We start from the raw sequence: 21,864 nt of genomic DNA, 5'->3' as shown, positions 1-21,864 counted from the left end.
ATCATCGGTTGGCTTTTTACACCTTCCTCTCAAATCTCTTCCTCCTTGGGCCTCCCTTGCTTTAAATTTCACTATACACAGAGAGACACACACATTCGCACAGGCCGTCAGTGCTGCACTGGTACACCAGGTTGGCCAGAGGAGGGTATTGAGGGATTGAGGGAATCAACTGTTACTGTCTGTAACGTGGTGAAGCATGGTTGCATAGTTTTTTCCATTTGGAATGGAAAATTCTAAGTCTAACAAAATGGCATGCAGCTCTCATGCTTGGATGACTTGGTTATCCTGGCATGCAATCTGCAAACTCAATGCCAGTCCTCGCTATTCAAGGACCTCAACACATTGAGACGGCAAGAACAGTCTCCCAATAGCTTTCAGAAGCGCCGAGGGCAAGAATGATGTAGTGTGTGTGTGCGTGTGTGTGTGTGTGTGTGTGTGTGTGTGTGTGTGTGGATACACGGTTGTGTGTTAACATTAATGCAGGGCAGATCAGCACCAACTGAAATCACATTAACTAAATGTGTTTTTATAATGTGATTTAGTCTGTTTTTGCAGTCTAAAATCATGTCAGTGTGTTTTGTAAATGTATTAATAAGAGCAAACAGTCAGCTGCAGGGGCGTGTTAGTGTCTATGTTTGACTGACAGCAGCTGGCAGGATGCCAGAGTGCCAGTGTTACACCGTAGGGAACAAAACACAAAGTAAACAAACTTGCACTGTAGCTACATGACATGGGCAGACGGCAGGTTGTTGGGGGTGTTGAAGAGTAAGGAACACACCAGCATCTAACCGGACCCAAGTGGGGGTCTCTTTAGGTGCTGCAGCTGAGCAGCTAATTAGCTATCTAGCTGCAAACGTTAGCAGTGCACTTTTACCCAGTGAACATTTGTTTGGTCGCTTGTTCAACAATCTGTTGCTGACTAGCACAGTCTGATGGTCTGCTCTGCCTGAACTGTGACAGTACTGCTTTATGCTATATTGGACTGGCTGCGTCAAAATAAGGTCGCTGTCTACATAGACATTTACCTGACACATAACTAGGAGCGCAATCAGTAAACTCAAAACTATAAAGTATCAATTTCTCCATTATGGTTTCAGATTTTTTCTAAAAGGAGAACATAGCTGTGATTTAGAGAGCAGACGCGTATGCTGCAAACACAAGATTTAATGTTCAATCAGAAGCACTTCCTCAAGCATGACTGCCTCAGTAAAACAAGATGTACAGGGCTCCTTTTATCCAGCAGTGTCATGGTTTACCAAGGATTCAATTCCATGGCAAATCTTTATTAGTATGTGCAAATTTATTCATGTTTAATGCTAACTTTTAGGGCTCATTATTTACATTTGTATGTTACTTAATGAGAGTTTGTTTTTATAATTAAAACAATATAAAATCAAAAGATAAACACTCTGTATTTCAACTGTTTTTTAATTCAATTTTTTTAGAGGGTCTGGTGCATAATCAGCAGCTCATTTGCATTTGTGCATCTGTGCTCTATTGCTTATTGCTAATTCTTATTTCCTTGTTTGCTTTACAGTAAACAAGAAACTAAGCATTTCCTCCAGCTGTTTAGAAAAATACAATTACTGTAAGAAATGAAAAGCATTTTGTCGATGTGTGTAGACATAAAACGTTGAAAATGAAGTCGTCGAGTTTTTCATGGGGAAAGAGCACATATCTTAGATCTAGTATTATTTTCCTTCCATACACAGGCTGTAACCCTGCTTTTCTATAGATAGAATTCCTGATCGATTCCCCTCTAAATCCAGGGAGAGATATATGTGAATGACAGGGAGGTGAATCTCGCTGAAGGCTATAATCTCTTAGTGAATTGACCCTTTAAACCCACTTTTGTGAAGATTAAAGGAGATTTACGTACATGCAGAATAAAACAAATGATAAAGACGTTATAGCTTTGATACGCCTCATATCTGGTGAGTTTTCAAGTGGAAAGATATTCAGTGTATGTCAGAGGCTATAACTTGGTCTTCTGAAAGCTATGAGGGGAGTTCCCAATATTGTCTTTTTGTCTGGATGTCCCAATATTGAGGTAGGAGGTTAGTTTTCCGAAAGGGAAGAGAGGAAAGAGGGAGGGAATCATGGTCATATCCCAGGCACCTTGGGACGGAGGGCGACAAAGTTTATTTGGAAAGGTTGATAAGAGGAGTGTTCTGTGTTTGATGTGGGGGAAAAGGGACAAGGGAGGGTCAATAAGCAAAAGGAAGATAGCGACAGTTCCCACCTGGCCACGCTTTGTTGCGATCTGATGAGAAAAAGCGATGACACAAACACACACAATACACAAACACAAACACCACCCACATAAATAGAGCACACAAGCATATAAAGAAAGACAGAGCAAAATAAACATTTTAAGCTGATATCACACAGGCGTGAAGATTTAAACTTACATGGTAAAGAAACCAAAGATAAGAGACAAATAGAAAGACTTAAACTAATTACCCTGTGAAAGAGCAAAGCAACAGACAGGTCTGAAAAAAACATTACAACAATAATGTGTACTGCACATGTGAACTGATTACATTTATAGCAAGAGGATGATTGTGATGCCATGGACAGTTTTCACTGGGAGAGAAACAAAGATGAGACACTGTCGATGAGCACAATCTACTGCATGACTACGTTCACACTGCAGCTGAGGAAATAAAAGTTGTATCACTCATATGTGACCAAATCCCTTTTTTGTGAAGACTTGGTGGAAAGAAACAAATTCACAATATATTCAGCCTTTTCTTTCCACATTTACACAGTATATGGCCCTAAATCTGTGACATACTGAAGTCTTGATGTCACGTCCGGGCTAGCTGCTGTTTTACTAGCTTCTGTAATTCAATACAATCTAACTAAAGGTTTATTTCACCTGCACTGGTTTCAGACCTTTTCAGCAATTCAAATAATTGGGGTTTGGAGGTGTTCATGGGTCAACTGCTTCTGAGAAACCGAGACTCAACCAGTGTACTAATTATACAAAGCTAATCTCTACAAACAGATATCTGCATATTAATGCAGAATCTGTAAGCAATGGCACACGGTTTTGGTATCTGAAGCTTTATGGTCTTGGTTTGTAGTCGAAAGAAGAATCACATTTGAGCAGCATTGGTTGCATGCAGGTAAACAGTACGCCTGGAGAACATCAACTGAAATGGAATCTCAGTACCCATCGGCTATTGTCGATCCACGCAGGTACAAAGATAGAGCTCTTACTGTACATCTGCATATTTCTTCAATCAAAATTAAAAAAAAGTTTATTATTCCCAGCAACCAAAACTTTAATGATGATGGCGGGGCAACGAGACATCCACCAGTTCGACTAGTTTGAATGTGGGATATTGATATTACTGTTGTATATAGTATGATTTTGTGATATTGATATCAACATTGAATATATTATCAGAAATTGATATTAATATATTATATAGTATGATTGAATAATATTGATATCAATATGGAATAGATTATATTAATATTATATATCGTATGATATTGATGTGATATATAGTATGATTTTTTAATTTGATTCACAGATTTTGCTTTGTTTTTGTATGTTTTAATTGATTTTTATTTTATTTTTGTTATATTGATGCCTTATTATGGTTGTATGCATGTGTCGGATGCCAGGAAGAATAGGGACAGCATTTGCTGCAGCTAATGGGGATCCAAATAAACTAAACTAAATTAATATAAATTACTTTTTATTTTTAAGATAAATCTGAATGATCATTGTCCGGAGAATTCACAGCGAGCAAGTGGGTGTGATGATGATGTGTCTATCACGTAAGACCCGAAGAAACAAACATCCACGGGTGAAGAAAAAGAGAGAAAGACACAGTGGCCTATGACTAAATTACAAACTGGCTAGGTGGCCGCAGTGTATACCGCGCAATCTTCTGCCTCCTGCGCGCTCTACCTAGGCGCCACCATTTCGGCTAAGTCAAATGGAGTATTTCTAGTAAATGAGAATGTGTCTAACATGGACTATCTCCAGTGTTCTGCATGTGGGTAAGGATATAATCCGGACTTCATGTGAAAATGGCTTTGGTGCGTATATTTTTATAACCAACAGAAGAATACATCCAAGTAGGAGCCAGGTTCCAACAAAGCCTTGCAATGTGAACGTAGCCTGTTGCACACGTAAATGCCATGAATGTGAGTTGATGAGGGAAATGATATTGAGGACAAAATGCTGGGCAGGAAGCTAGCATGGGAGGGAGGGGAGAGGGGGAAGTGGTTGAATCTGATAAAAGCAGCACTCAGGTCCTTGGTGTTCATGAATATCTGAAACACCTTTCACTCTTTGAAATTGTACACTATGTTTCTTATTCACAGTGCCGCTATGCTGTGCATTATATATATTGTTCCATATATATATATATGGAGATCTGGTAATTGTACTTATGAGACCCAAATGCAGATGTGAAAAAAAAATATGGTTACATAACACAGACACAGTCAATGCCAGTATCTTTGATCATGACTGTGGCAATGATGATAAGAATAGCAAATAACAAAATATGACATTTGTTAAGACCATTCAGCTGACAGAGACACACTGCTGCAGACACGTCTATAAACTCTGCAAATGACACTAGACAGAAGACACAAAAAGAAAAAAAAGCACATGGACAGATACACAGGCAGAGAGCAGGCAGCATTACCCCATGAGGCTCCTGAAAGCAATCCAAGCCAGAAAACAAAGAGGGAAGAAAAAAGGTGACAGAGAGAAGACAGAGACAGTCAGAAACAGATATAAAGACAAAAAGAAGCATCAGTCAAATAATCTGGCCACAGAGAAGAAATCTGAGCAACAGAGAGAAAAACGCACAGTTGACTACCGTGGACACAGAATCGATACAGTTTGTGAGATATCAGATAGTGCTGGTTGGAACAGAATATGCAAGCACCTTCTTGCTCCAGCGACCCAGAATGCAGGTCCGTAATCGTCAAGGGAGCTTATTAACTCCCTTTATCCCTGTGGCTATGGATAACATTTATTTCCCATTGGCTGGAAGGTGTCTGCTAAAATCATATAACAACACTTTGAACATTAATCTGGTCGGTTTAATATTCTAAATCAGTGTGCTGGGCACAGAAGCAATCATGAATGAACACATTGGAGTTGTTTGTTAGAGTGAAACACATGCGCAGGGGCACCTAGCCCCAGGGTGTTAGCATGCTAGCCTGGTCCAGAGAAGGATAGTGGAGAGAGGGAAACATCAGCTGAAAATACTGTAATACAAAACAACCAACATTTGTCATAGGGTGGTTGTATCCATCTCTGAAATACATCCTACAGTAGCACTGCAGAAATAAAGGCAAAGTTGACTTACGAGCAGGCAAAGGCCACCAGAGCTCCGCTGACTACAATGAAGTCCAGAATGTTCCACAGGTCACGGAAATATGCGCCAGGGTGGAGGAGCAGTCCCAAGTCAATCATCTTGAGTCACAGAACAACAAGTGATAGAATAATTTCAAAAAACACAAAAACTGATACAAACTCTTGGTCTAAAGGCCTCCTCTAGAAGCTATTCTTCCTTTGCAGACCTCTGGTTTTAATATTTAATACTTTACTTTTCAGTGCATTCATTATCTAAAGCATTTTGAAGTGTTATCACAGATACGAAATGTTAAACCACAAACCCAATTAGCAATGCCAGTGCCATGACAATGCTGTCTGCTGTACACCACCTCCCCAGTAAACACAGATTTGGTGATATGCAGATCAGAACCCAACTACATAAAACCCGGCTAAATATGCTTGGAAATGACTATAATCTCAATATGAGTCCTAATTAAATGAAAACACAAAGGCCTTGTCATTAAAATGCTGTTGGCACCATGGTTATATATAACATAAATGTAAAGATTTTAATTTCAAACAACCAACTTAGAATCTAGAAAAAGATGTTGACATTGTACCTTGACATTGATATGAAATGTATTTGGCACCCTTTAGCGTCTTTATGACACACACGGGGCATACATTCATATTCTACAGAGTGTTAAAAAGTGTGACCATGGAGCATCACTACCCAGGGCGTCAAAAGGTGACGCCAAGGGGTCGAAAGCATCGATATGTGATGAATAGGGAATTTGAATGTGTTGCAGTGGTTCTGAAACATGGAGAGTCAAAGTTTCTGTGGTTTTCTGAACATGTGTACATTTCCAACATTTTATTTTGCCAACTGGGCTGAATACTAGATGATTTTTTACCTGCAAATTACCAAAACCTTGCTTCAAATGTACCTACATTTCCACAGACTGCTCACCTTAATCACCATCTCAAAAGTAAAGACCCCAGTAAAGACATAGTCCAGATATTTGAGAACCTGCGAAAACATGTAAGAAAATATCCTGTGAGATGACTCATCAGATGCAGTGACAGATGTTTAAGTAACTTTGGAAGTGTGTGTGTGTGTGTGTGTGTGTGTGTGTGTGTGTGTGTGTGTGTGTGTGTGTGTGTGTGTGTGTGTGTGTGTGTGTGTGTGTGTGTGTGTGTGTGTGTGTGTGTGTGTGTGTGTGTGTGAATGGACCGGTTATGCACAACATGTTCCTCTCCCCTGTCAGAGGTCTCAAGCTCTGTCAGCTTTGCACTCCTCTGCACTAACACAGATTGCCTGAACACCCCCACACAAGCACTATTATAGAACACGCAAATGCACAACATCACCTCAGATTCCCTCTGTGCCTCTGACAAGAATAAGAATGTGTTGTATTTGTCTGTCAAAATGCAAAAAACTCTGTATTACGTATTACGTATTACCTGCTTATTCCCAACATGGACTGACTTGTGATGCAGGGACATAAAGAGATTAGAAGCATTTTGCCAAACTGGATATGTGTGGCAACATTTGATCAAAGATAATTCAAAAAGGATTCTGTTCATACTTCTTACCATTTGTTCCTCAATATGGGCAAAATGACGAGTGCCGTTAGGAATTACTTAAATGAATGAATCTGCCAAATGAGATGTGTTTGTGCATGAATCCTCATGCTCTTGTTTGAGCATCTGACAACCTGTGTGTTTGTTGTGTACTTCCAGATGTTTATTTATGATGTCTAAATGTCAGCCTGACTCACGTTGTTGCGCGGTGCGTTGGCTTGCACGGGGTCCTCGGCTGCCAGAGCGATGCTGCTCATGGTAATGACCATCAGGATGCACATTTCAAAGTAACGTAGGTTGACCACGTAGTGACACAGCCGACGCACCCTGCAAGACCGCACACATACACAGATGTAAAAGTAGTGACAGCTCAATAGGTGACGTCCTGCTAGGTGACATTCTCCCAGGTGACGTCCTCCCATAAGAGGCCAAGGAGGACACTCATATCCCTCCTTGTCAAAACAATGCACAGACGTGTGCATGCCTCAGCCTCAAGGGTACCACGTGATTCAGGGTCATCTGGGTTTGCAATGTCTTCTGATCACTATAAAAAACACTTGACTAGCTTTACCTGACTTACTTTTTCTGTACTTTCTGAGATTAATAATTTGACATCAAGGTAGGACAGTGACCTGTCTATCACAGGTATTCAGACAGATCACTGTTTGTGATTTAATTATTTCAGTCCCCATCAAGAGTTATGATCATACATGGGTTTGGAATGTAGCCTGACTGGTAAATAAAGAGCTTCATCTTCAGGCTTGAGATACTAATTCACTAGTTCACCAACGCGTAATTTTCCAGCAGCACCACGGCCACAGATTTAAGATGCCAGCAACCTTTACCAACTGGGGTGGTCTTGTTCCTTATGCCTAATCACAAATTTCGTAATGGACAATCTATACTCAAACTAGCACAGAAGTGCAATAAAAAAAAAAAACACAACTCAGGTTCAGATCACAAGACCATTGTTGGTAATTATCCGTCCCATCCGGTGTCCCTGTCATTGTGAGAATTAATTAGTGATGGGCATAAATTAACAAACTCATCTTTTGGAACAATTCTCTTGTCGTGTCTGGAATTTACCGAGTCTGTCTGTCGACTTTCTATACTTATACTGCCCATGCACTAGGGTTTCGCTGATTGCTACAGTTGTGCTGTCGCAATCACCATAGAAGGTCGGACAACCAATGAATGAGCGGGCGTCAAAGAGTGACTCAAGTCGAGACAGCCTGGTAGCTACCCACTTAATGAGATCAAATGAACCTGAAGACATATTTTGCAAAAAATCAAAGGGTTCCATGTATCAGTTTGAATGAACACATTCGGTAAAAAAAAATCGGTCAACCTATCACTAGAATATTTCATTGTGAATTCTAAGTAATGTACCAGGATGGATATTTGGTCGACCTCCAGAAGGCTGCAGTTGGTTTGAAGGTCTTGTTCCCCAGGGGAAAACCTCAACGCACTTGGTCAGCCGGAGTGTCGTGAGCATCACAGCACCCGTCTCCAGAAAACAGTGGTCCAGCACTTGTAAGGACTTTGATTGCAGAGCCAGTGCTGTACTTAGAGTTAAGCTCAATGTGATCTCACTGGTGTTGCCAAATCTGCCACACCAGCTGTGTTCCTTCACGACCAGAAAAAGGGCATTCGGCATCCTGATCACCACTTTTTGTAGCCAGGGGATCAGTCCACCAAGTACCCACGCCGCCTACTGCCCAGTGGCAACGCTCCAGACTCCTACATCTAAACGAGTGCTATTTTCAGATCAATATTCCTGTTTAAATTGAATACTGCTTGTCATCTTTTCTTTTCTGTCAATATTATTGATTTTTGCACAATGATTTTGGTACATTACCCTCAAAAATATAGGCTTTAATTAAGTGATGAAGATACATCTGATATGTTTCCTGTGGAACCACTGGGGATGCAGAAATAAGCAGTACCTTATATGTATGTCTGGCTCTTAGTTTCAGGGTCAGCTTTAACAAGGAAGGTAATCAGAAAAATATACACATCTACTTCTCTCTGTTGTTTGGTTTTTCCCAGAGTGGAGGGTAAAATAAAAAAAATAAGATGAACAAGAAGAACTTTCTATTCTGTCCTTAATTCAACCAAAACTATCAATCTTATTCCATGTCACTCCTCTCAGTCCTTTCGCAGTTATGACTTACGGGTTTGTTTGCCCGAAGATGAACATGGAGCTGTAGGGAAGGATCTGCCGAGGCCCATTAGCTGCCTCCTCCTCCTCCAGGTCTTTCTTCTCCTCACTGATTTGAAAATTGTCGCAGTCGATATTATTCACTGGCGTGGAAAAAAAAAAACACTCATTAACTCAAAGAAGCACAAACATTATCAAAAAACAGAGTTTTTCCTGTGGCATCGAAATACAAGCTTTTGATCAACTTAGTTGTTTTATGATTATATTTACTTTAATAAAATGTGTTTACATTCATAAAATAGTATAATCAAATGACAGATGTGAAAATCTTGATGGATCAGATAAACTACTTGAAGAAACAAACAAAATACTCGAGTAAAAATTAAGCTGCTGTTACATAGTCACCACAAACAGCTATTATATTTCCAAACTAGAACAATTCTAAAATCCACAAAACTGGGAACACAGTAAAAATAACAACTGAAGGTACTAGAGAATACCATCAAAACAAATCCCTCTCAAACTTATTTGAAGCCTCAGTTACAGTATACTGTGTGATTAAAGAAAACTTTAGCATGCTTACACGCTGAACTCTACTACTTACTTTTTGTGGTTCCACCTCGGCCAAGCTTCCAAGCCAGCCAAGCCGGTACTAAAAGAGGTATAACTTCTCTATTCACTCGACCTAGATTTTCAAAATGGCAACCTGCAAAACTACACCTCACACTACGCAGTACAATTGACAGAGCAGACATTTCTCTGTTTGGTTACCGATGAAAGGATTCAGCGAGTGTCGCGTTGAAGATGATGTCACGGCCATTACAATGGCGATCAGCTGAGAATCACGCCTATACTGAGGGGGTACTATCCACAGTGGAAAACGAAATAGAGAAAAGCACCAGGTACCAAAAGTGAGCAGAACCATGCAATGTAAATGAGGCATTAGCCTCTCAGTGCAGTACAGCACAGACATAAAAAAATGTAATTTCCCCTTGCTGGATTAATGAAGTTTATAAACTTCTTTACCAGTTGTTTTTTTTTGTTACAACAATGGATATGACTCATGTTTTACATGGTAAGATTTTACTCATTAATTTCTTAATATGCTTATGCTGATGTCTGGGGCTGTGGTGAAATTCTTAATTAGCCTTAATTACCCCTAATATCTCTGCTGTAAAGTGATGAATAATGGAAAAGTTCTAGGAGGTTTTAATCCCATGACCGATAAAAATACTGTCCAAAAACTTCAAAAGCAAAACTTTTCCTTCAACCTTCTCAATCCTTCCTCACATGATGTGATACTGATGTGCTTTACTCACTGGGTATAATAGTGGTTTCTCCAGGCGGGGCCGTGATGGTGACAGGGATGTGGATGGCGTTGCTGTTGAGGCCGGCTTGGCTGGCCCTGGTGGAGTTCTTCTGGTTGTCAGCATCCTCTTGCTTTTCTCCAAGACTCAGGCTACTCCGCCTCGGCTGCAGAGGACTGGAGGAGAGGCCGTCTTCCTCAGCATCTGGCTGCCTCTCCCTGGGGAAAGAAATGTGTTTCTTATCACAGGCAGCATTATACTCTGCTCTCAGGATGCTGCCAGCTTTTTCTGCCAAATGAGAACCATTAGAGAAAGTTTCTCGGCCCTCCTGGGAAACAAACCACAACTTATGGGGCAGCAGACAACAGAGGAGCTTTCTGCTATCCAAACATACAGTTATATGGTGTTTATGTATAAAGAAAAACTGATGCAAATAGTAAATTATTCTCACTATTTCTTTCATAATGTCTTAGAATATGAAATGTAAGTCTAAAAAACTCCCTAGAGATCTAATTAAGCATAGTTAGATACGAAACAGGCCAATCGTAGAGCTGTAGCAAATGTTTAGATGATATTATGACATGCTTCTGCCTGTACCCCATGAATGAATATTCAAAACAGGACAAGAAGATATAAAACATAGCAAGACTGCAACTGTAGGTCTGTTTTCTAACCTAAGCTTGTTGGAGAGGTAAAGTATGTGTAAAGGAAATCCAGAGATGTGTTTGATAACCCAATATATATGTTAGAAAATGATTGCTTTCAACATGTGAAAAGACTGTAATTTGTGTAATACTGAATTATGGATTAAGGGCAATGAACCGGTTTTAGGGTTTTTGTGTGTTTAGGATTTTTTGGGCGGACCCTAAATCATGACTTGATGACACACTGGAGCCACAGAGATAGAAAGCCCTGCCCTCATCAGAGGGGAAACAATTCACTGCCCTCCACTGACTGTATTGTGTGAGGGCACCTCCTTGTCAGTTCTGTTTGATAGCTAAAGACAGAAAAATGTGTAAAAGCTGCTGTGGGGTGGGATGTACTACCAAGAGGGTAAAGAACCCAGAACCGCGTTTTTACAAGCTGCCGGGTCAGAAACTAAGCATTTATAAAGCCAAAAATGGAGACAGGCATTAGCTCAGTGCTAACACATAAAAGGAATTTACTATTGAAGCACCAGCGGAAATTAGCATCGCAATATTTTTAGTCTTTCAAATTTGGTTGGGTGGATAATAACATAGATCCCACTTTTGTCATTACTTGCACAGACTTTAAGAGAAATGGGATGCTTCCACATCAGCCAGTTAATGCAAATTACAAATACAGTAAAGGCCAATAAATAATGATGGTCTGTTTGTCCAATCAGGTGTTGGAATGATCGTTGTTAAGGGTAGTCTTCTTTTGCCTTCTTGCCTCACATTCAGCCTTAAAAAGGATGTGGGTAATACATAAGTATTGAGCAAAGCGAGTGATGCTGCTGTTGGTAGTCTGGTAGTATAATTCTCAGGTTTACATGCTAATGAAACACTCTAAAATAATAATTTCCAAACACAATGAATAAGTGTTTCCACTGGATGGAAATGCACATTCATTCAAAGGTAAACAAAGGTAATCTCTGACTCAGAATCAGAGTCAGAATGGGAGATGGGATGAACATTTGCAGGACTGGTGTAATTTGATATTACTGATGTAATATTATTGTACCTTAAACCTGCAATAACTGATTTTTTTTGCCACTTGGGGACAGAGGAAACAAGTTGATCTGGTGCCGTGTTAGCAAATCTACACAGCTTACACATCCAGAGCAGATACAGATCAACACTCATTAATTTGGAGTCGTGATTCTGGCCACCTGACGATGTTAATCCAATATTCCCTCTCTTTGAGCTCTGATTTTGGTCTCCACCAACTCCCAGGACAAACAGCTCTCTTTAGCTGCTAAATGCTTCACTATGATCCAGCTAGTCTCTAACTGTGTCTGCTGTTTGTGCTGAGCAGGTAGCGTACAGACGGTTTTTGAATCTTTTTCTCTGAAAACAGCTGGCTGCTGTGATGTTAATGAACAGAGCTACAGAATGAGAGCAGCGAGAGTAAACCAAAACAGTAAAGTTGTGGGTCAGACAGGTAAACAATGGTCTTAAACACTTGAAGTAATGTGTAACTCACGTGTAAGCAAAACTATAAAATGGAATTGGGATGCTACCAATGTCGCCAGTGACAAAGTTCTGTATGATTTAGACACAGTCTATTCTGATACTTCCAAATATGCCCATGAAAGGCATACATGTATAAGTTTTGTACCAGTCATGATGAATTTGATTGAGTAAACAAGAACAAGAAAGTGTTGTACTTTAAATGAACACAATGTACATATATTAATTGTGAATAGCTGAAAATATAAGAAAACAGTCAGGATATAGTAAGGCCACAGTTAAGTTAACAACACCATCAGACCAAACCATCCAAAACATCTGTAGAATATACTAATATCTGCAGACTTTACCTGTGACCCTTGGTTCCATTCTTGTTCCTCTTATAGTCGTCTCCATCCAGTGTAGACTGAGCTCTGACCATGCGAGAGCAGCGGCCCTTCCTCTCTCCATTACTATCCCCTCCTCCTCCTCCCTTCCCCCTGCGCTCTCCCTGTGCACCATTCGCTATCGTCCCATTTCCCTCTTTCGGTGATCGATGGGAGTGATGGTGACGGTGCCCCCTTTCTTCTCCTCCTCTAAAGTCATTGGCCTCCTCTTCAGGGGAGCCAGCCTGGTGATGTTGCCTGTGTCCCTGCCCTCCATCAGGGCGGTTGTTACTACTGTCCCCTCTCCTCTCTCTCATCTGGGAACCGTCCGCGTTGTGATCTCTGCTTCTGCTGTGATGGGTGTGGTGCCTCCCTCCCCGGCCTTCGCCTCCATCCCTGCTCTCCCCGTTCCTGTCGCGGTGCCGATGATGCTTCCTGGAGTGCGTGTGGAAGTTGTCTCCCACCCCGTCGTGCCGTAAATCCCCTGCCTCCTCCCGTCCTCCTTCAGGAGACCTGATGGGTTTGTCGCCATTGTTGGCTTCAACCACAAGCGGACGGTCCAGGTGAGTCTTCATGTCAGGATGCAGATGGAGGGCGGAAGACATCTGCAGGCGCTCCTCAGGGTCGAGCTCGTTGAACAAAGCCTCGCTGCTCGCCCTGATGTTGTGTCTCCTAAGCTGGTTGGTCCTCTGCTCCCACACTGACATGGCCTTTGCTGACCGCTGCTGCTCCTTACTGTACACAGGAATAAAACCCACAGAAAGGGATCATGGGAGAAGCAAAAACAATGACATAGAAACATTTTATGTGAATCATTTTCTCTACTTTATGAGTTATTTTTCGAATGGGTGAACTGCACCATCCACAGCTTCATCCATAGGCACACAATCTTCCAATGACACTAAATTTACATTCTTTGAGGGTTGGTAGATGCTCTTGTCATGACATGACCTGATGATGTGAGATCTGCAACATATTTTGGGCGCTAAACATTGAGTCTTCTCACATGCAGGCAGAACATTTATTTTGTCACACTCTTCTGGAATAAACTCTTTACCAGAGAATACTATCTATAAGAAGACATTTAGGTTTACCTGGATGAGGTCATGTGTTTTTTACTGATTTCAACAACACTATCTACGTTTGTGGTGTTCCCTTATCAGACACTATATCTAAGGTATATGCCTGTCTGAAAATTACAGTATTATGACCGACTATTCCACTGCTTAGGGACAGGATATCCACTGTTGGATTATATCATGATCCAATGAAAACCATAGTAGTGCACAGATGAAGTGCAATGCTTTGGAGTTTCACTTTGTATAAAGATTCATCCACTTCAAATGTTATCAGCAAATTAAATGGGTGTTATCAGTTTCTATCACTACCATAGATACGACGCAGTATGGCCCAACTCTACCTCCTAGTTGGCTCAGTAGGCCGTTGTTATATATTAGTAAGGATCACCCATCCACAATATTATATGCTCAGAGCAGCGGCTTGATCACAGCACTGTAAAATGACATTGTATGAAGAGCAACAATGGTAGGGATTAGCATAAAGAGCAAAACACAGCATAAGGAGGAAGGTTAGGATGGTGGAACAAACACAGGACTCACCTGGGAGACTGGTGACCGTGTCCCATGTGAAACCAAAACGTAAAGTTTGTTTTTTTGAAATGACATACGCTTTGGAAGTTAATTTTCTTAAGTAATATTCTTACATAAACCTTACCTGTTGCTTCCTAACCCCAACCACTAACCCATCCTTGGCATCCTAACCCTAATGCCACAACGATAGTATTTTAACCCAAACCATTATCTGTTCCTACAACTATACAAGTACTTTTGTTACCTAACCAAGTAAAGTTTTTTTTCTGAATTCAAAACAGAACTCCCAGAGCTTTGAAAAATGATGTCATGGTGTCACAACCAGGCTTACAGTGACCATTACCATGTGAATAGATGATAGGGCATCTAAACCTCCACGTAGGTATAAAAGCACCTTCTAACCCATAACTATGAGGCTGATAAAAAACTGATTAAGGCCATGTAACCTGGGTTAGGCCATTCAATGTTTGCGTTGTTGGGCAAAAAAAATCAATCAATCAATAATATTTCATCATATTGTAGCTTAATTCAAGTGTTCTGATAAAAAATGTTGAGCTACCTTCTGCATAAAACACTCCTTGAATTGGCTCTGTTTTCAGGTTTTAGAAAATCTAGCTTGTGACAGAAGACGTTTGCCAATCACAGGTCATTTCAGAGAGAGAGAGAGTTCCTACCATCTCAGGACAGAGAGGGGAGAGGGAGAGCTGCAGGAAGAAGTCACACTCTGATTCAAATTCTGGCGTTTTTTGCTTTTTATCTACTGCAGCTTCAATGGTGTAATAACGTCTGAAGTGGGTGAAAGAATACTGAACAGGCACTTCTGTTTATTTTGTTAACTCTTTATGTGAAATAGATTTTGGAGGGCAACACAGCTCTATTTTTTTGGCTTCACAGCAGCTGTCAGAAGATGGAATAGCCTGACATGTCATGTGGCAAACTTCATCTAGCATGCAAGTAAACCGAAACAGAAATAGTTTTTCAATCCTGTGGATTGTGTTTGACTCATGGTGTTTGACACTTTGGTCATGTGTAAATGGGGCCGGCATGACAGCATGATATGGGTGATGGTAATTCCTGATATGGATCATCTTTGGAACATGGATTTTTCTAAAGATGTGAAAAGAGTCAAAAACACCATCAAAAATCATTTGATGTGTCCTTATGTTCCATTCATCATATATGAAGGTTTTGCATACTGTTCTGCACAGTATGATTTATTTACATGGGGCTTTATGGGTTAGTTAAGTTTGTTCCATCTGGTCACCTGTACCTCAAGATTCGTCGGGCGGGGGAAGAGTAGACAGAATAACTCCTAAAATACAGACAGAAGACACAGAGGACACAGGACAGGTATCCACAGACGTGAGCTACTGACATACAGAACACGTAGCGTTTAAATGATCACAGAACGAAAAGTGAGGGATGTAACACTGAGGGTTATTTTGTGGGATATATTAAGAAAGCACATGCACACACTGACATACACACAAGAAGGGCAGTGTCAAAGAAATTACAGTCATTTCTAGAAATACATCTTTGTTATCTCAAGCAGGTGAGGTGTTAGAGAAGTATCTCTGGCCTTGCTTTAATCAACTGAAACAACAGATCGCCTTGCAGGAGAGCGAACTTACAGCTGGTTTAACAGGCGTTTAATTTTGGCCTTGGCTCATATTGTCTTTTAAAGTGATGTCCTGGGGTCTACGATAACAAACAGGCTGGAAATGTCAAACTGCCTGCAGGGATGGCAATGCTCAGAGAAATTAAACATTTATACACAAATTATTCACATCAGAGAGCACAGAGTGGAAACTGAATTACTGTAGGCATCAACACAGCCATCAACAAAGTACACAATGGTTGGTTAAGACCAGAGTGTGTTTATGTAGGCTATCACACTTGAAATGACACCCAGACTGACCTCAGCTTATGTTGTTATTGTGCCATTTACATGTAGTTGTGTTTCTCTGCTCTGTGAGGCACATTGTGATGGATCATACATACATTTCACTTTACCAGCAATGAAGACATTTAGTTTTATGGAGGTCTGGAGGAGAAGAGGAGAGGAGAGATAAGGGGAGGAGAGCAAACAAGGAGGGAAGAAGAGAGGAGAAGAGAAGAGAGGGGATATGGAGAGGAGATGAAACAGGAGAAGAAAAAATGGAAAGGAAACAAGGATAGGGAAAAGAAGAGAGGGGAAGAGAGGAGAAGAGTAAAAGAGAGGTACAAGAGAGGACAGAAGAAAAATGGAGGGAAGAACAGATGATAACCAGAAAAGAGACAAGAACAGGGACAGAATAGGAAAGGGAATGAGAGGAACCAAGGAGAAGAGACAAGAGACAAGGGGTGGAGAGTAGAGGAGAGGAACCAACGAAAGGAGAGGGGAGTAGAGGAGAGGAGACAAGGAAGGAGAGGAGAGGAGAAGAGGGGGAGAATATTGTATTGAGAGTGATAACTCACGGTGACTGAATGCTGTTGACGGACGACCTGCGAGAGAGTACATCTCGATTTTGCTTTACAAAACTGTACATGCAGAACAAAAACAAAAGAAAAATGAGAAACAAATCTGAAGGGGACAGGTGGACTTTCAGTCTGTCCACCTGTCCCCTCCTGTCTTACAGTAAAGGACTAAAGTGTGCAACTACGTCAATAACACAACAGCAACAGAAGCGTGTTCATCAGCAGAGACATTTCTATAATGACAACAAACTGAAAACAGTTCAGGAGTTTCATTCCAAAACAAGAAGAGCTTAAGTTAATAACTGAAATGAACTTGTGTAAGCAAGAATGTAAGAGTTTAAAATATATTGAGATTGTAAAATCCTTTTAATAGGGATTTTTTAAATTTATTTACAAAAAGCCTCATTTTGTAATGAAACCCTGTTTCTCTGGAACGGCACACATAATGCACATAAAACAGTTAATTTGCAGTAAAAGCAGTTGTTTATGAGCACAATCATTGGACTGTTACCATACTGTTCAATGTACAAATGAAATTACTCTGAGAACATCGGATGTTATGCATAGGATCACAGAATAACAATAATAACAATGAAAAAAGGAAAGATTTGGATGTTAGCTAACCAGTGATTTACAGAGCTGTACTGCTGCACCCCACGTCACCCGCTGAGATCACCACATCACAGCGAGGGTTTTTTACCTGCTACAAAGACCCTATCTTTGTATCTGTGGTTAAGTGCCAGCTTCACTGCATAATGGCTTGTGCCAAGTGATAATGCAGTTGGTTATACAGCATTAGGCTGTATAACAGTAACTGGTACACAATACATTAATGGACGCCAGGCATGCGTAGCGCTGCATCCGTGCCCCCATGTATTTCTCAGATTTGTGATGCAATCAAGTATAAAATCTGAGTTGGGAGACCCATCGAATTTATGTTTTCTTTTTTTTGGTACTGAAATCCGCTTTGTTCTATTTAGCCTTGTCAGCTGTGAAAAAGAAAATGTACCCATACACTCATAACATTCCCTGGGTGCTCTCAATGCAATCTATAACAGTGGTTAAAGTTGAATGTTGTTGGCATAAAGTCGAAAGTTAATGTCTTCAAGATTCACTTTATCCATTATTCAATAGCATTTATTAAGTTTCAGGTCAGATATGTTGACTGTATTATATATAACTTTACTTTTGAGGTAGGATGCCATCCTCTTTACTCTGCACTGAGTCTACTCCCATCTGGATAAGGGTAGTGGCAAAGCGAGGATTCTCTTCTTGGACTTCTCCAGTGCCTTTAATACCGTCCAGCCCCCTATACTTTAGGACAAACTGAACAGGATGGGAGTGGACCCCTATCTGGTGGACTGGGTAAGAGACTACCTCACTGACAGGTCACAGTACGTCAGGCTGAAGGACACCACGTCTGACAATGTGGTCAGCAGCACTGGAGCCCCTCAGGACGCAGCACTGGAGGCCCTCAGGACACAGTGCTGGCCCCTCTTCTCTTCACCCTGTACACCTCAGACTTCTGTTACTACTCGGAGCTGTGTCACATACAGAAGTACACCGATGACACAGCCATGGGATGTATCAGGGGTGACAGATGTATCAGGGATGTATCAGGGGTGACAGAGAGGAGGAGTATCGGAGTCTGGTGGGGGACTTTGCTCTCTGGTGCAACACTAACCACCTACAGCTCAACACCTCCAAGACGAAAGAGCTGGTCATTGATTTTGGGAGGTCCAGACCAAGACCGCAACCAGTCCTGCTAGAGGGGGCTGAGGTGGAGGCTGTGGACTTATACCAATACCTCGGGCTGTGGCTGGACTGGACAACCCACAGAGGCCACCTGTACAGGAAGACACAAAGCAGGTTGTGCTTCCTAAGGAGACTACGGTCCTCCAACATCTGCAGCAAACTGCTGTGGATGTTTTACCAGTCTGTGGTCACCAGTGTCCTCCTCTACACTGTGGTGTGCTGGGGGGGCAGCATATCCAAGAAGGACACCTCCAGATTGGATAAACTGATCAGGCGGGCCGGCTCTGTGGTCAGCATGAAACTGGACTCACTGGTGACAGTGGCAGAGAGAAGGACACTGGACAAACTGCTGGACATTATGGACAATGCCAGCCACCCCCTGCACACCGTCATCAGCACCCAGAGGAGCCTGTTCAGTGGAAGGCTGCTCCTGACCAAGTGTAGGACCGACAGGCTCAAGAACTCCTTTGTCCCTCAGGCCTCATCCTCTACAACTCCTCACTCGGGGGGAGGAGGAAATAAAGAGGACAGAGAAGTGGGAGCCGCTAACTGGGCAATTAATAATCTACTCTTACACACCTGGACACATATAATCTTTTCTTTGGGCAATAACTTAATCCACCACTTAAGTGCAATAATTTAATCTTACTGCTCATTTCTGTCATATACAGTCATACATATTTGATCTTGTACATTTCCTCTACATTAAACTTATCTGATTTAATATTCTGTGAATACTACTACATCTACTTCATATATATTTAAGAGTTCATTGTTTACTGTTTGTTTTTTTCTGTATTTAATTAGCTAAGAGTTTATTGGTTATCCTATACTGTATTTTTTATACCTCCCTCGTGTTTTGTTAGCTGTTGGAAACTCAATTTCCTTGCGGGAGTCATCCCAAAGGGATCGATAAAGACAAGTCTAAGTCTAAGTATTAGCAAGCTAAACCATGTGTAAAACTCGACTCAATAAATATATGTTTGAATCAGGCTGTGTTTTTAACAGCTGGTGCAACTGGCTCCTGATCATTTTGTACAGTCTGACAATTAGGAAACGAGTGTGAGTCAAAGATAATCACTTTGTCAAATGAATAAGGGGCTGTGTGAAACTACACATCACACAAAGGACTGCCGAGGATTACACAACACAAAATCTGATCTAATGTAGTTTTGTTATCATTGTTTCCCCCCCACATTAACAGAGCACATGGGTATCAAAAGAAGGGCCATTTTAACCTCATCATACATATGCAGCTATAAATCACTAATCACCGGAGAATGAAAATGCTTTGTTTTACCACCAGCTTTCTCATGACAGACTCATAATTTCAGTGTTCATCTAGGCTATAAAAATAGTTTGAATTTGGAGGCACAATTAATTTCTGCATTGACAGAAGACCCCATGAATGTCAATCACAGGCTTGTGGTGGAGGGGGTGGTTCAAAAGCTTAAACATGACAAGAGCTACTGTATATGGCTATATAAAGACATCGCTGTTATAACAATGTTAAAGAAGATGGGAACTTCTGACAGTGAAGATCAAGATTTTCTATCATCTTGTTCATGAGACTCATTTTGCATGTTTCTGGTAGTTTAACATTGAATAACATTTTAAGATGTAGATTTTTTCTTTAAGGGGGAAACAGGCTTGTGTTTGTGAAATAATTGAATGAAGAAAAAAAGTATAAGTACCTGGTGGAAACTAATTATTGACTGAAGCTTTCTTAATTGCTTCTACTGCTAAAGAAGGCAGACAATGGGGTGTAATACACAAGATAACACTGCAGGAGCACTCTTATAGTGGGAATAAATGAGTAGAAAGTACATGAAACAAGTCTGCATATACGCACAGACATTTCCCACTGAAAGGGAAGAACATACTGAAGGACAACATAATGACAAATTGACATTTATCTCAACTATGGGTGAACACAGCTGCAGTCAGAGGAGAGAGATGATTGGAAACTTACGCAGCTATTGAGATGTTGGCTGCTGACATCGGACTGACTTCTTTTACTTCCAAAGCCTTCTGCAGGGCAAGCTTCTTATTGGCTGCCTCCTCCTGCTCCTCCTCATCCTTTAGCCAATGAGAACAAAGACATGAAATAGTGCTTTTACGACATTTCGATGCCCTGTGCACATGCAGGGTTTTTCAAGAAAGAGAAACTGCAAAATATATATTGCTATGTGTTATTGATGTGTCTTCAAATACATAATTCAGAACATCTAAGGGAGCCTACCTTAGTCAGCTCCTGTGCATTTGCGAGGTTATCGACAGCGATAGCCAAGAAGACATTCAGGAGGGTGTCTGAATAACAACAGGACTCAGGAGAAAGTACAGATGTACAGTGTATATCATGTGATGAATTATGAAGTACCTCTTTCCCCACTAAACTAGGAGTAGGGCCTAAAAATGTGAATTGGTACATCTATCAGTCTGCAGGATATTACCCCAACTGCAGTTAAGGATCCATATTTACTGTGCATCTCATAGTAATAAATCAGTCCTGACTTGTCAAAAAAAAAAAAAAGGGTTTGCTCTCACTTTTAGAATGAGGAGTAACAACTTCCTTAAGTTGAGAAATAACTCCTATCTGATTTAATGATTCTTTGACCTTTTCACTTGACTAACCTGACTCGTCATTTGATTTGTTTCACAGAACCATCTGAGAAGACCTCATTGGAAACTGATTGGGAAAGAGCGGGTGCTTTCAAAACATACATGGCAGGTGATTGGATGAGCTATTTGTTTATCAAACTCTCGTCAAAGACAATGAGGAGAGGAGAGAAAATATTTCCCTCAAGAAAAGCCTTCAGTGCCATTCTCTTCTTTCATTGAAGAAAAACTCTCCGGTTCTGACAAAACTGACGCTCTTGTAGCATGTAAGCTAACCTTTTTGGGAGTTGTTTTGAACCAGTCACATCTCCTGTCATCATCACCCCCACGCTTCCCTCTCCCCCCTCAACTGCCAGTAGCTCCTCACAGGACGCTGATTGGTCGGTGGACTTCTGGCTATAACACAAACGCATTTACCAGATGGATTTTCATGTATCATGTGAACGCGATTCTTGTGTGATCTCAAGTATTCCCAATAATTCGGATGATGTGCAAGGTAACGCTTGTGCCACTTGTTTTTTTTTTTAACCAGAAGT

The 21,864-nt window shown here is 41.0% G+C and overlaps 1 protein-coding gene across 1 annotated transcript in view; it reads right to left on the bottom strand.

The window, feature by feature from the left end:
* The window catches only part of cacna1bb (calcium channel, voltage-dependent, N type, alpha 1B subunit, b), a gene marked incomplete at both ends in the record, with an annotated part of 175,415 nt that overhangs the window by 46,390 nt on the left and 107,161 nt on the right, over nucleotides 1-21,864 (bottom strand). The window contains 11 exons of the mRNA XM_083930413.1: nucleotides 2,243-2,263; nucleotides 5,349-5,455; nucleotides 6,288-6,347; nucleotides 7,099-7,228; nucleotides 9,076-9,205; nucleotides 10,382-10,587; nucleotides 12,873-13,622; nucleotides 15,768-15,809; nucleotides 16,955-17,017; nucleotides 20,682-20,788; nucleotides 20,952-21,019. Coding sequence (XP_083786539.1) covers nucleotides 2,243-2,263; nucleotides 5,349-5,455; nucleotides 6,288-6,347; nucleotides 7,099-7,228; nucleotides 9,076-9,205; nucleotides 10,382-10,587; nucleotides 12,873-13,622; nucleotides 15,768-15,809; nucleotides 16,955-17,017; nucleotides 20,682-20,788; nucleotides 20,952-21,019 — 1,684 coding nt within the window. The remainder of the gene's footprint in view (nucleotides 1-2,242; nucleotides 2,264-5,348; nucleotides 5,456-6,287; nucleotides 6,348-7,098; nucleotides 7,229-9,075; nucleotides 9,206-10,381; nucleotides 10,588-12,872; nucleotides 13,623-15,767; nucleotides 15,810-16,954; nucleotides 17,018-20,681; nucleotides 20,789-20,951; nucleotides 21,020-21,864) is intronic.

The sequence above is a fragment of the Echiichthys vipera genome (assembly GCF_963691815.1).
Source record: "Echiichthys vipera genome assembly, chromosome: 16".
Taxonomy (NCBI): domain Eukaryota; kingdom Metazoa; phylum Chordata; class Actinopteri; order Perciformes; family Trachinidae; genus Echiichthys; species Echiichthys vipera.
The sequence above is the reverse complement of the archived record's forward strand: the minus strand, read 5'-3'. Positions and strand labels throughout refer to the sequence as shown.